The sequence below is a fragment of the Pelophylax lessonae genome (genome assembly GCF_965119305.1).
Source record: "Pelophylax lessonae genome assembly, chromosome: 3".
Lineage (NCBI taxonomy): Eukaryota > Metazoa > Chordata > Amphibia > Anura > Ranidae > Pelophylax > Pelophylax lessonae.
The window spans coordinates 464,431,981-464,447,451 of NC_138770.1; the positions used below are offsets into that span (position 1 = coordinate 464,431,981).

A 15,471-nucleotide genomic window follows, 5' to 3' on the forward strand; every position below is an offset into this window, starting at 1 on the left:
GCTTTTTTATAACATTCAATAAATATGAAGATTCTTGGAGTGCAGCTGTCTGAATTGTTAACTCTACATTGCTTCAGCGAAGCGAGCTGAGCGTGCACCTAAGTTAGAGGGCTGTGGAGGAGTGTACTGGAAGGCCTACCTGAAGCAGTGTTAAGCTATGTGATGAATTACCCAGTTAATTGAGAGGTTAAGACTCTGTGTGTACAGGTTCTGGGATTGTGTCAATGGCATCAGTATGAGATCAGTCTTATGACTTGCATTTGATCTTCAAGTGGGAATGCAAAACTGCTTGATGCAAGCAAAAGCCTGACACAGACCTAAAGGTGATCACACACAGCCCTAAAGGTGGTCAAATCATGCCTGCACTTCTAACCTCCATCTATTCTCTAGCGCTGTGCAAACTGTTGGTGCTATATAAATCCTGAATAATAAAAATACCTAGGTAAATCCATTGTAGATTTTGGAAACTTAATCAAATGTGAATATTCAGATGTCAGAAGTATTTGTTCAGATTCATCTATTAAATTTATTTTATTTATCTAAATAAATGGCTTCCACAACATACTCCATTGTATTTATAGACTGTCCACACATTTACATCGCTCCAAATTTTAAGAACGGTTCCACAAGGCGTTTCATTTCTCTGAAAAGAAAAAACAATAGGTATGGTTTGGATTAATATAGTATATGATATATCTAATATGCATGTCTGAAAACAATAGGTGGATGGTCACACATAATAATGTATGGATAACTTGTTGTAAACATCAGGGCATTTTTTTTTTAAACAGACAGCTGATATACACTGCTCAAAAAATTAAAGGAACACTTTGAAAACACATCAGGTCTCGGTAGGGAAAAATATCATGTTGGATATTTATATTGATATGGACTGGGTAATGTGTTAGGAATGAAAGGATGCCACATCGTTTGATGGAAATGAAAATGATCAACCTACAGAGGGCTGAACTTAAAGACACCCGCAAAAATCAAAGTGAAAAAATGATGCAGCAGGCTAGTCCATTTTGCTGAAATTTCATTGCGGCAACTCAAAATGGTACTCAGTAGTTTATATGGCCCCCACCTGCTTGAAAACATGCCTGGAAACATCAGGTCATCCTTATAATGAGACGATTGATGGTGTCCTGGGGTATTTCCTCCCAGATCTGGACCAAGGCATCAGTGAGCTCCTAAACAGACTGAGGTGTTGGATGGACCGAAACATAATTTCTCAGAGATCTTTTATTGAATTTAGGTCAGGCGAGCATGGGGGCCATTAAATGGTATCAATTCCTTCATCCTCCAGGAACTGGCTGCATACTCTCACTACATAAGGCCAGGCATTGTCATGCACCAATAGGAACCTAGGACCTACTGCACCAGTGTTGGGTTTAACAATGGGTCCAAGAATTTCATCCCGATTTCTAATGGCAGTCAGGGTGCCATCGTCCAGCTTGTAGAAGTCTGTGCGCCCTACCATGGATATGCCTTCCCAGACCATCACTGACCCACCACCAAACCAGTCATGCTGAATGATGTTACAGGCAGCATAATGTTCTCCACGGCTTCTTCAGACTCTTTCAAGTCTGTCACATGTGCTCAGGGTCAACATGCTCTCATCTGTGAAAAGCACAGGGCACCAGTGGTGAACCTACCAATTCTGGTGTTTAATGGTAAATGCTAATTGAGCTCCATGGTGCCGGGCAGTGAGCACAGGGCCCATTAGAGGACATCGGACCCTCAAGCCCTCAGACCACCCTCATGATGTCTGTTTCTGATTGTTTGGTTAGAGACATTCACATAGTGGCCTGCTGGAGGTCATTTTGTAGGGCTCTGGCAGTGCTCATCCTGTTCCTCCATGAACAAAGGTACAGATACCAGTCCTGCTGATGGGTTAAGGACCTTCTATGGCACCGTCCTGCTCTCCTAGAGTAACTGCCTGTCACCTGGAATCTCCTCCATGCTCTTGAGACTGTGCCGGGAGACACAGAAAACCTTCTGGCAGAGGCACGCATTGATGTGCCATCCTGGAGAAGTTGGGCTGCATGTGCAACCTCTATAGGATCCAGGTATCGCCTCATGCTATCAGTAGTAAAACTGACCCTAGCCAAATGCAAAAGTAGTGAAAAACAGTCAGAAAAAATGAGAAGGTAAAAAAAATGTCAGTGGCCTCCACCTGCAAAACCATTCCTGTTTTGGGGGTTGTCTCATTGTTGCCCATCTAGTGCACATGTTTTTACTTTCATTAACACCAAAGCAGCTGAAACTGATTAACAACCCCCTCCACTACTTAACTGACCAGATCAATATGCCAGTTTATTTTACTTGATGCTGTATTAGGATTATGTGTGTTCGTTTAATTTTTTTGAGCAGTGTATAATGCAGATACCTTTGGGTGTCTGCACGTGTCCTCATTTGATTTCTAAAGAAACCCAATATATTAAAAGGCCATGTCCCTCTGGTTAAGAAACATCAGCCACAGATGTCATGACCAAGCTGACACCTACCTCCTCCCCACATCTCTTGTCAAAATTAAAAATTAGAGGCCCTGCTAGTCAATAGGGAGGATGGTGAGCCATACTGGCCAGGCCATGGATAGGTCATAAAAGCTTCCTTTATAATTAATCCCAGTTTATCAGTGTACTAGGTCGCACTTTAATGGACACATGCAAACACCCATAAATGTCTGCACTATGCATCAGCATGCCGATATAATGTCCCCTAATTTGCATTTAAAAAGTGAATTAAGCGAATGCTGAGAGAATTCATGGCTAATTCTTTGAAAAAAATATATATATATTTTAATATATAGTATTAGAATTTTACTTCAGGGTCTTGCAATGCAAGTTATATGGCAAACTATGAAATAGAATGCAGCACATAATTGATAGGTTTATTAGAATTTCTTCCGGACTGCAAACAGCGATTTATGTGGACTATAAATGGGTGTATTTTACATTGATAAACTGAAAGAACGAACATCGCTATCAAGCAACCTGTGAAAGTGAAATAAGAGCCAGTGCAGCCCTAAAAAAATGCTTCCAATCAATAAAGAAAATGTAAAAAAGTCAAGCGTCCTGTAGCTGTTTTCTTACTAATAAAAAAAATGTAACCACCTGCATCCCCACTGCTCTTTTAACACAGCACTGGGATATATTCATAGCCTAAAATGGCAGCCAGTCTTAATGTCTCCTGTAGGCCCCTATTTCCCGACATCTGCAATGGAACTGCCAATTGTCTTTGTTAGCAGCAACATCAGCTTCTGGGATTCTGATACTTCTACAGACCACTTAATTTAGGAGGTTGTAGAAGCAAATGTAAACACAACACTTGTGTGTAGTGTTTACATCAGGAGTGTAGTGAAGTCACTTCTTCTGATTATGGAAGTTGGGACAGAGCTTTTACAGCTCTGACCGGCATCTTCCTGCAGCAGTAGATGGTTGTAGTGATCCATTGCAAGCTGATCGCAATTTGTTAGAATTTTTAGCAATCACAGCTAGTGAGAAAGTGAATTTGTACCCTTGTCAACCCACTTAATCTTTTCTGTATATTATATTAACAATTTATACAAACCCCCCCCCCCCACATGTGTCAAAAGTTAGCATTAAAATGGGGATAAAAGCTTGCCTAAAGTAAAATGCATACGTTCATTTTGAGATTTTGAATTTAACTCTGTTACATACAAGTCACGTAGACGTTTTATAACTTTAATCAGCAGGCATTGTTGATTACATTTTATGGTAAAGATATAGGAGGTGCACAAACTACATAACCATTGCATTCGGAAAAAATAACAGTAAATGCATTTTTCTCTATTTTTATAAGTATTTCTAAAAAATCAGAAAATAAAAAAATACTGTATGAATCAAAAACACTATGAAATATTTGTCAGAGTTGGCTACAAAACATAACATAACATACATGACCATGATATCAGTGAAATGAAAAAAAAAAAACGCTCAAAAGCCCCGTACACACGTGCCGAACGATCGGCCGTCTTTTGTCCAGGGCTGTCGTGTCTGTTGAAAACTGCAAAAGACTGCACACGAATTTTGTCGGCCAACAACAGCCGACTGCAGAAGTGATGTCATGTGATGGTTAACTTTCCTTGTCTTTTTTCTTTTCTGAGCATGCCCAGTCTTGCAAATCTGCTGTCTGTCGGCCGAAATCTGTACTGACTGGCGAACAATCGGCCGTTCTGGTGTTGGCCTACAAAAATTTTAATGCCTGCACGACGATTCTGTTGGGCCGAAAATGCGCTGTCGGCTGTCGGAAACTTCATACTAACAAGCCTACAATCGGCCGATCGGTCAGTGGCTGAATATTTGCAGCTGACAATCGCTACGTGTGTACGGGGCTTATGACTCAAAGGAATTTAGGGGGACAAAGGCCAGAGGGACTCAAGTGTTTAAAAAAACACAACTACTATTTCAACAGCTTTCTATAGTTTGGGAATGTTTTTACTATTGAACAGGAATGTTCTTCTATGCTAGAAATTTTCATCAAACAAAGGTAATGTTAATGCTTTAGAGTTGTGGAATGCTAAAGTATCATCACTCTTGAAAAATAAGAGAAAAATCCATGCTATGGAAGAACTAAAATGGCTGCAGCCTACCTTCAAATATATAGCCCCTGGAGAAGCAATATAGGTAAAGTGGAGGGGGAGAGGGGAAAGTATCTGGCACTGCCTAAAATGTGTGTAAATTAACTAATATGGGTTGTAAGTAACAGTAAAAGACAACAATAAATATCAATAAATATAGTAGCACAAATGATATAATGTGACAACATTATATGGTGACACATTAAAGTGACATGGTGCCAAAAGTGCAAATGGATACAATGTAATAAGATAAACCAAAAAAACGTTGCGATGCAAAAAGTCCCAGGAGCAGTAAATCATTGCTCAATAAATAAAATATAATTCAATAATGCAGTAAAAATAGATATAATTAAGGTGACTAAGTGGAAAGTCACACCTTTAAAAATTATGAGGTGACTAAAGTGGCCAAGTGCGTATATACCAGTAAATGTGAAAAAAATATGAAACAAATAAATAAAAAGTGACTGAGTGCAAAGGTGACCAAGTGCACTCAGAACAAATAGTCCATGGCAGCGAAGAAATTATTAATTGACTGGAGTCCAAAAATCTGGAAGATCTTGAAAGGATCCAAAAGGTGACGCTTGCAGGTGAGGATACAATTGTGCTCCCCTCTCAGTAAATGCTGCACTCACCAGATCAAGGTACCCCTACAGGGGTAATAAGCGTAGTATAATTCAAGGGCAAATTCCCATCAGAGGCATCACTGCTCAGTGGTCAATTTTCGGGTATCATCACTCAATGGCAAGAGGGAGCTTCCTTTGGTCTCTAGGCAATGCCTGACGAAGGGGCACGCATGCACCCCCCACTTCCGCCGGATGTGATGAGTGAGAAGCTGCGACGCCGACAGGACACAAGGAAGCCACTGACACAGCCAGGACCCAGGGCTGTCTACACCTCTCCTGCCTCCTCTGCAGCGGATCGGATGACTTGCTGTAAAGTGTGACTAAATTGTCACTGTCATTAATCACTTGGCGCAGCAATATTTATTATTGACTTGCTGTAAAGCCTGCTTTCCTATCACTTATGCAAGTACATTATCTTTTATGCCAATAAAGGATTGTTTTAATACTACACTCAGGTGGTGCTGCTCTGTTCTCTCTTCTCTCTCTTTTATTTGTCAATGGCAATACACATCAGATCATAGGCATCATACTGGATATATAGGCATCAAATCCTTTCTTTCCTCTTAGGTATGGCAATACTTGTGGGTAGTGTAAATGGCATCAGTGTATATAAGTGGGAGTTCCGACCATAGATAGGGAGGAAAGGGCTCAGATAGTGAAGTATTGCTAAAAATATCTTTATTGTATAAAAGCAAAAATACTCACAAACATAGGTAGATCATAGGCAGATAATGAAAGTGGCGTGTAACCGCTTGGTTCCTAGATCGCGGTCCACTTCCGGAACGCTATGCGTTCCAATTACCGGAAATGCGGTACAACCAGAATGCGGAGGTGATGGAATGACGCTCTGCGCGTTTCATCAGTTGACGTTATCAGGAGCAGTGCTTAAGAGGAAAGAAAGGATTTGATGCCTATATCCAGTATGATGCCTATAATCTGATGTGTATTGCCATTGAGTGATGATACCCGAAAATTGACCACTGAGCAATGATGCCTCTGATGGGAATTTGCCACTTTTTATTTATTTGTTTTCATATTTTTTCACGTTTACTGGTATATACGCACACTTGGCCACTTTAGTCACCTCATAGTTTTTATAGACTGTGTGACTTTCCACTTAGTCACCTTAATTATATTTGTTTTCAATGCATTATTGAATTATATTTTATTTATTGAGCAATGGTTTACTGCTCCTGGGACTTTTTGCATTAATTTGTACATTGCAATGTTTTTTTGGTTTATCTTATTTCACTGTACCCATTTGCCCTTTTGGCACCATGTCACTTTAATGTGTCACCATATAATATTGTCACGTTATATCTATTGTACAGTGGCGGTTCTACATTAAATTGCTCCCCGGGCAAGACTCCCTCCCGGCGCCCCCCCCCCCCCCCCCCCCAAAAAAAAAAAAAAATAACATGACAACATAACAATAAATGCAGAGTGCCACAGCATTGCCCCCAATAAATGCAGAGTGCCACAGCATTGTTGCCCCCAATAAATGCAGAGTGCCACAGCAATGCCCCCAATAAAAGCAGAGTGCCACAGCAATGCCCCCAATAAATGCAGAGTGCCACAGCAATGCCCCCAATAAATGCAGAGTGCCACAGCAATGCCCCCAATAAATGCAGAGTGCCACAGCATTGCCCCCAATCAATGCAGAGTGCCACAGCATTGCCCCCAATCAATGCAGAGTGCCACAGCATTGCCCCCAATAAATGCAGAGTGCCACAGCAATGCCCCCAATAAATGCAGAGTGCCACAGCAATGCCCCCAATAAATGCAGAGTGCCACAGCATTGTTGCCCCCAATAAATGCAGAGTGCCACAGCATTGTTGCCCCAAATAAATGCAGAGTGCCACAGCAATGCCCCCAATAAATGCAGAGTGCCACAGCATTGTTGCCCCCAATAAATGCAAAGTGCCACAGCATTGTTGCCCCCAATAAATGCAGAGTGCCACAGCATTGCCCCCTTTCAATGCAGAGCGCCACAGCAATGCCCCCTTTCAATGCAGAGCGCCATAGCATTGCCCCCTTTCAATGCAGAGCGCCACAGCAATGCCCCCTTTCAATGTTGAGATGCCACAGCATTGCCCCCTTTAATGCAGAGCGCCACAGCAATGCCCCCTTTTAATGCAGAGCGCCACAGCAATGCCCCCTTTCAATGCAGAGCGCCACAGCAATGCCCCCTTTCAATGCAGAGCGCCACAGCAATGCCCCCTTTAATGCAGAGCGCCACAGCAATGCCCCTTTTCAATGCAGAGCGCCACAGCACTGCCCCCTTTAATGCAGAGTGCCACAGCAATGCCCCCTTTAATGCAGAGCACCACAGCAATGCCCCCTTTAATGCAGAGCGCCACAGCATTGCCCCCTTTCAATGCAGAGCGCCACAGCAATGCCCCCTTTCAATGTAGAGATGCCACAGCATTGCCCCCTTTAATGCAGAGCGCCACAGCAATGCCCCCTTTCAATGTAGAGATGCCACAGCATTGCCCCCTTTAATGCAGAGCGCCACAGCAATGCCCCCTTTCAATGTAGAGATGCCATGCCAGAGTGCCACTTTTCAATGCAGAGCACCAGCGTTCCCCCCGCGAGACCCGTCCGTGCACTTACCGCACTTCTCTTCATGTCTCTTCAGTCCTCCCGCGGCGCCTCCTCCTCGGCCAATGGCGTGGGGTTTGCCTTTTGGCCAATCAGGAAGCGGGAGGACCCACTCCCTGATTGGCCAGGAGGAGGATCAGTGTGACAATAGCGAATTGTCATTCGCTATTGTCACACAATGGGCGGGATCGAGGGGGAGCAATGCTCTGCTCCTCAGCTCGGCTGCGGCGGTTTTAGGCATGGGCGAACGGGGCTCGGGCGGTCCGGTACCATTTGATCCACGGACCGGTACCGGTCCGCGGCCCGGGCATAACGCCCCCCCCCCCCACTTGTTATGAAAAAATGCCGCCCCGGGCGGCTTCCCCGTTCGCCTGTGCCTAAAACCGCCACTGCTATTGTATATCATTTGTGCCACTATATTTATTGATATTTATTGTTGTCTTTTACTGTTACTTGCAATCCATATTAGGGTCCTTTCACACGGCCGCTCCGCTGCTTAAGTCCGCTGCGGGACTTTTTTTTTTTTTTTTCACGGAGCGGATGACATTTGTGTCATCCGCTCTGTGTGCCCGCATATCATCCCATCCGTTTGCGGATGATATGCGGACATAATGTAAGTATATGGCACTGTGGATGTCAGCGGATGACACCGCTGACATCCGATTTTCCTTCCTTTCCGTTTTTTACACGGATGGAAAAATAGGGTTCTGTTCCATTCGAAAAAACGGAACAGAACTGAAAGGAGGAAAATCGGATGTCAGCGGATGGTATTCCGCTGACATACGCAATGCCATTCACTTACATTATGTCCGCAAATCATCCGCAAACGGATGGGATGATTTGCGGACACACGGAGCGGCCGTGTGAAAGGACCCTTCGTTAATTTACACACATTTTAGGCCGCTCCAGATACCTTCCCCGCTCCCCCTCCATCATCACCCTTGCACTGCATTTTTCAAATATATATAAATAATATATAATTATTTTAAATATTTTGTTTGGCCTAAAGAGGTGCAGGGCAAATATGTAGTATGATATAGGCAGGGGCAAGTTCCCCATTCTAAATAAACATAGGTATTTTTTTCTCATCGAAAGATTAATAAACCCAGCGATCTTTTAACATATGATCCATTGATGGTCAGTTGTGAACAGTGTAGGTAAGTCGAGAGCAGGGTTGAAGATGTCATATGTTTAAAAAGAGCCTGAAGTTTTTTGGGTGGATGGAATGTTTGATACATTTGGGCTGTTCTATTATCTTTTTTAAGCTTGAGGGTATAATAAGCCACCCATACCTATCACATCATAGAAAAGAACAAGTAAGCAGGCAGAGGAAAGTAGAATCAGACAGGTTAAAGTATACAGTATCTAGGATGGAGAGGAAATTAGAATGGCATGTAGGGTACAGAAATCAAGATTGGGGAAGGAGGGGCAGACAGGCAGTCCCTGTGGCAGGCAAGTTATTGCTATTGTTATGAACTTTTATTTTCACTGGCATCATATATAACCATAAATCGCAATGTCTATGAAATACTCACTCCTGTTTCTCCAAATTAAGTTTCTGTTTTATCAGCAATCTTTTTATTTCAGAATCCAGGTCCTGGGATGAATTACACAAACAAAATTATTACTATTACTACTATATACCTTTCTCTATTGAGTGCCCATGTCACTTCATTTAAATAACATCTCCATGAATAACATAAATTACATTAAAAACATTAATAGCTAAATAAAAGTGAACCTTAGATTATTTTGTATGTCCAGACTGAAAGTGCCAGCATTTCCTCACTTTGTAGGGGGGGGGAACTTAGCTAGGGAAAGGGAGGAGTCAGAACACACTGCATAGAATGCATTAAGGTAAAAAACCTTGAATCTCTACAACCATTTTAGGACTATTGCATAAACACCTATGTCATTAAATCCAGGGCCCAAGAAGCCGAATGGAACACTTGCCCTTAGAAGAGAAGGTCTGGACAACCTAGAAGGTCCCATGGAGCATCTGCCAGATGTCTCAGTATGTCTGAATATCATATCCTCCTGGGCAAATTTGGTGAGCTGAGAATTACCGGAATGACCTTCATTTTGATCCTGTGAGGTAGATGGGGGGGGGGGGGGAGGGGGGGGATAGATGGGGTGGGAAGATATAAATCACGCTGAACTAATTCTATGATGACCAGAACATCCACTTTCAATGCCCAAGGGTTCCACTAGAACATCCACCTGTGGCAAAGAGTTTAAAACACCTGCTAATTTTTCACATCAGGGATGTGGACAATAGACAGGGCCAGAACATGAAGCTCCACCCCAGAGAAGATCAAGTCCACTTCCCTTTGAGTGGTGCAGTATTAGCCACTGTAATGTGACCTCAGCAGGGAGAAAGAGACAGGAGATGTTGCCAGTCCAAAGTCCTGCCTAAAAAGAGAAACGGACAGGGCGCACAGCTGTAGTAACCTAAGGACACTAACAAAGAACTGGGGCTAGCTTGGAGGAATTATAAAGGGAGATGCCCCTGCAGCTTTTTTTTCTGTTAGTGCCCAATCACCTGAAGGTAGCTGCATATAACCCAGTCATAATGAATAGAGAGCCTGTGTCCTGTAGTGTACAACCAACAAACTAGTATTTTGTTAAAATAAAAAAAAAAATTATTATATATATAGTGTTTAGAAATCTAAATGTCATTCACTTAGGGGGTTACATCTACTTCAAGTATGATGCCTTGTTCAGAGGGCATGTTAATGTATATTCCCACTTTGACAGCTCTGATCTCCACTAAAGATCTTAAACCAGTCAGCATGGCTTCCAATAAAGTGATCACCATGTCATCTATAACATGGTGATCACATGGCTTTGTTTGTTTTTGTAGCCTGTAGCCCCCGCTCGTTCACTAACATCCCCGCACGTGTGACCGGTGGCTCCGATGTCCGCCGGTCACTCGCGATCTCGCTCAGGAGAGGGAGAAAGGCAGACGGCTGATGTAAACACAGCTGTCTGTCATTCTCCCTAAGATCATGACAGAGACTAAGCGATCCTGCTATGTAGGATCGTATGTCTCGGTTATGATCTAACAAGCCATGTCCCTTGACAGTTAGAATCACACCCCTAGGGACACATTTAACCCCTTGATCACCAATAAAGTTAACCCCTTCTTTGCCAGTGTCATTTTTACAGTAATAGTGCATATTTATAGCACTGATTACTGTAGTAATGTCACTGGTACCCCCAAAAGTGTCAAAAATGTCAGTCAGGGGTCCGATCTGTCCGCCGCAATGTCGCAGTTCCACAAAAAAAAACGCAGATCGCTATCATTACTAGTAAAAAAAAAATATAAAAATGACATAAATCTTTCCCGTAGTTAGCAAACGCAAACACTTTTGCGCAAACCAATCAAAATACGCTTATTGCGATTTTTTTTACCAAAAATATGTAGCAGAAAACAAATTGATTTTTAAATTTTTTTTAAAAAATTTGAAAAAAAATGTTATTTTTTCAAAATTGTCGCTCTTTTTTGTTTATAACGCAAAAAATAAAAATCGCACAGGTGATCAAATACAACCAAAAGAAAGCTCTATTTGTGGGAAAAAAAGGACATCAATTTTGTTTGGGTACAGCATCACACGACTGCGCAATTGTCTGTTAAAATCACGCAGTGCCAAATCGCAAAATAGGGCCTGGTCTTTGAGCAGCCAAATCTTCCGGGGCTTAAGTGGTTAACAAGGGGGCCCCCAGATCCCACCCCCCCCCCCTATGTAAATAGATATCGGGTACATCGTACCCCTACCCATTCACCAAAAAAGTGTACAAAAAAAAAATAAACACAAAAGCCAGTTTTTGACAAGTCCTTTATTAAAAATTAAAAATAGTGTCCCCCCCCATGAAAATCCATTGTCAATCACATCGCCCGCCGCACCCGGAAAATAGAAAGAAAAAAAAAGACGCTTCCGCCTCATCACCCCCCTCCGGCTAATGAGCCTCTTGAGCCATGACAGCTCTTTTATAGGAAAGGGGCGGGGACAATTGGTTACATCACCTGGTGGCACCGCCCCCTTCTGACGTCACGTGACCCCCCTGACCCATGATTGGCTAAAGGCAGCCTGCCTTTGGCCAATCATGGCTCTGACAGGACAGTGTGCTGTGGTTGGCCAACGTATAAAGGTCATGTGCATGCTTTGGCCAATCATCAGTAATTTATTCACTGCACCAGCGCAGTGCATCATGGAGCGCTCATCCGCGGGCAAATTTTCCGCCGAGCGCCCCATTTGTTTGTGTGTTCAGCGAACACACGATCAGCTGATGTTCGAGTCGAACTTACGTTCAACTTAAACATCAAGCGCATCCCTTCTGAAGATAAGTCATTTCTCCTGTGCTTAATATTATTGTTTTTAAGCAATAATAAAGCATGAGTTAATGACACAAAATGTTTTATTTGTATTAGTAAAATATATTTTTTTTGTTTTTAAAATGTGTGCACATCTTGAGTCCATCCCTGTAGCTGCAGCTGCTGTTTTTGGCTCTGCACAACAGTCAGCAAGGAGAGTGATAAATTAACTTCCTACTGATTGCAAAAGTGAAAGAACACATCCCTGGGCACTCTTTAGACATGTATGTTCCAGGGAGGGACTTGGACACTGCATGGTGTGTAGGCTATACAGTCCATCCCTTAGTTGCTTGGTTACCTGCTTCTGGAACAGTAATCAAGCAATTGATCAGCACAGCTTAAGTCTGAACCATCAAGTGGACAACAGGAAGGAAAATGCTGGTTTAAAGGGAAGCCAAGCATGTGCTGTTTTACCCATCAATCTTCATCAAAATTTGCTCTTAGTGCATCTGAATGTGTCACTACAAAGGAATGTTGAGAGAAGAGTCTGAATTGTAGACGCAGGCATAATGGATAATGGAATACTGATGCAGATGGGGATCTCTGGAATGATCCTAATGTATTTATGGGGATTAAATGTACACAGAAATTTTAAGAAACAGGATGACATAATTGAGACCCGAAACTTGAAGCATATATGTAATTATTGTTTTTTACTTCATTCATGCTTTTAAAGTGTAACTCTTATTTCATGTGAAAAATATAGCAAATATTAAAAAAAAAATATAACAAATTTGCTACACAAGTCGTGTTATGATTAAAAGTTATTAAAAATGACCTTTCCTTTTCAGTTTACAGTGCTGTCATTTTCTCTAAAATATGGCAAACTAGAGGCATTGTGTACACAGATAGTATACAGAATACCTCCAAAAACGTAATTTTCTTCTTGTGTGATTGGCTCACTGAATTTCCTAGAAGTCTGCACTAAAATACAGTCGGGTTTTAGGCACCTCCTACAATAGAAATGTAGGTTTGAACCAAACTGCCCCATTCAGAATAAGGATACTATCATTCTGGTGAAACAAAAATCTTCTACACATCAGAAAAAGGTCGGAATCTGTCTGTTAAAATCCCTGCAATATACACTGATTACCCAGGGGAGTTTGTTTTTTTATGTCAAAAAAAGCGGAGTTACTCTTTAATACAGGAAGCATCCATGACATTAATCCAGAAACATTATAGTAAAAAAAGAGCATTATTTTTAGAATCTTTATTTTTCATTGAAATGTTGCACTGCCCATCATGGTATGTGTTCATTTGAGCTTTAGCTACTGAAACCTGTAAACTATAGGATGTTTTTTTCCACACACTGATAGATAAAATTGTAAAAATCAACCTAGAGCTTGACCTGCTGATTGGAAATGAGAATACACAACATACATATGAGGAATTTCTTTTTTGTAGGACTAGAAAACATTTTAAATTGTGTTTTTCAGTTCTGACCATGATAAAGAAAATATATAGCATACTTATAAAGCAGCAAATGCGACAATCACCAAATTGTACCTTATTTGTTCTTTGGAGAAAAGAATTTGATGACTGAAGTTTCACCGTCTCTGTCTGCAATAAGTAAAATGTTTTATGTAAAGAAAACATGTAGAAATATATATTTACAGTAATACACTCACATATTCTTCAATACAAAAAGATCAATATTGATTTAAGTCATAGTTTAATGAAATAAAAGCAAAATAGAAAAACATTTCCTTATGAATATATAATCTCATATAATTTATTCTTTATTTTGTGGGTTATGTACAAAGAGAAGCATGTGTGGTTGCAGCATCTAATGAGGTTGCTCTATATGTCCCCTGCAAAAAAAAAAAAAAAAATAGAAAAAATGACATGGCCAAGTGCAGGGCATACATGAGCCAACAAGACTGTGTAGGTCATCAGGAGCTTCATTGGGAAATTGTTGCCAGCACCTCTGTTCTTATCTTAGACACCTAGGTTGATATTAGCTTATACCTTCATAAGGGATGTTATCCAAACTACTTCTTATGTTACTTGCTGATTATTTTTTATGCTTATTTCCTTTAAACATAACAATTTTTGATAAAAAAATTCAGCTATCATCAGTGTTCTTGGGGTCTACCAACTTCAATTATTCATATAAGTTTTTTTTATGTGTGTACCCAGCGCTGTCTAACCATAAAGAGCCTAATATATATATATATATATATCTATTCATTATTTGTGCAGAAACATAATATTTAAATCACAATACATAATACTTTTAGAAAATGAAATTGCAATCAGTGCAAAAAAAATGTGCATGAACAATAAGTCCTATAAAGTGCTGGTTATCTTATTCTTCCAGTGCCAGTATGTTCCAACAAGTGCCGTTGTGCTCCCCTCCTTATGTGCCCTTACTCACGATTAGTGATGGGTAAATGCCTGTGTTTCAAAAATAATCCTCCAGTGGCAAAACATTTTTTTTTCTTTCTTTTGTGACTCTGGCAGGTCGGTCAAAATTTCTCATATGAGTGTAGAGGGATAGAATCAGGAGAAATCCATAGTGTAATTCTGTTTTTATTGTTAAAAAAAAACATTTAAAAGCCAATTGCGCACTTACAAAACTCTCCTCTTGCATGTGAGCATGTATTGACTTTGTTCTGGAATCCAAAAGTTGCGATTTGCATTCCAAAGAGCGGACTTGACAAAACCAGAAGTATCTACTTGCTTAATGCATTTCGTTCCACCCAGTAAGTGTCCTCAGAAGCTGGGGGATTTTGGTATCTAATTCTATATTTTTTTATGGTTAGCACCTCCTACTACACCCATCACTACTTCTTCCTTTACCTATTAAACCCATACTTACTCCTTAATGTTTGCTTAATTATTTCCCTCCCATCTGCAGTCACTTCCTCCCCAAACTGCGTGACTACATCGTATGGATTTTCTTTTGTGTCACTATTAGTTATTTCTATGACTCTACCTTCCTATCTTTTTCCTACTTGCTTTGTATGTAAACTGTCATAATTAACATAATAAATGTGCAAAAATGTAAACAAAAATGAAAATACATAAATAAATAAAACTAAAAAAAATGGGATTTTTGACTTACCGTAAAATCCATTTCTCTGATGTTCATTGACGGATGGGGTTATACTGCCCCCTACAGGAGTAGGACACTAGGCAGAAAAAAAGTGTGTGGCCAAAGGTCCTTGGAAGAAGACCACCAAAGCTGACACCTGGCCCTTGATGGTACTCAAGGCCAATTTCTGTTCAACACCCCGTTGAAGGAAGGTCAAGATCCGAGCCACCAT

At 41.1% G+C, this 15,471-nt stretch overlaps 1 protein-coding gene across 2 annotated transcripts in view; it reads right to left on the bottom strand.

Moving 5' to 3' along the window:
- Positions 1-355: 355 nt before the first annotated feature.
- LOC309551832 (uncharacterized protein C6orf118) overlaps positions 356-15,471 on the bottom strand; it is an 81,875-nt gene continuing 66,759 nt past the window's right edge. For both annotated transcript variants that reach the window (XM_082252532.1, XM_082252531.1), the window contains exons 7-9: positions 13,709-13,762; positions 9,363-9,424; positions 356-643 (exon numbers count right to left, since the gene is read on the bottom strand). In XM_082252532.1, coding sequence (XP_082108658.1) covers positions 595-643; positions 9,363-9,424; positions 13,709-13,762 — 165 coding nt within the window. In that variant the 3' untranslated portion in view covers positions 356-594. The remainder of the gene's footprint in view (positions 644-9,362; positions 9,425-13,708; positions 13,763-15,471) is intronic.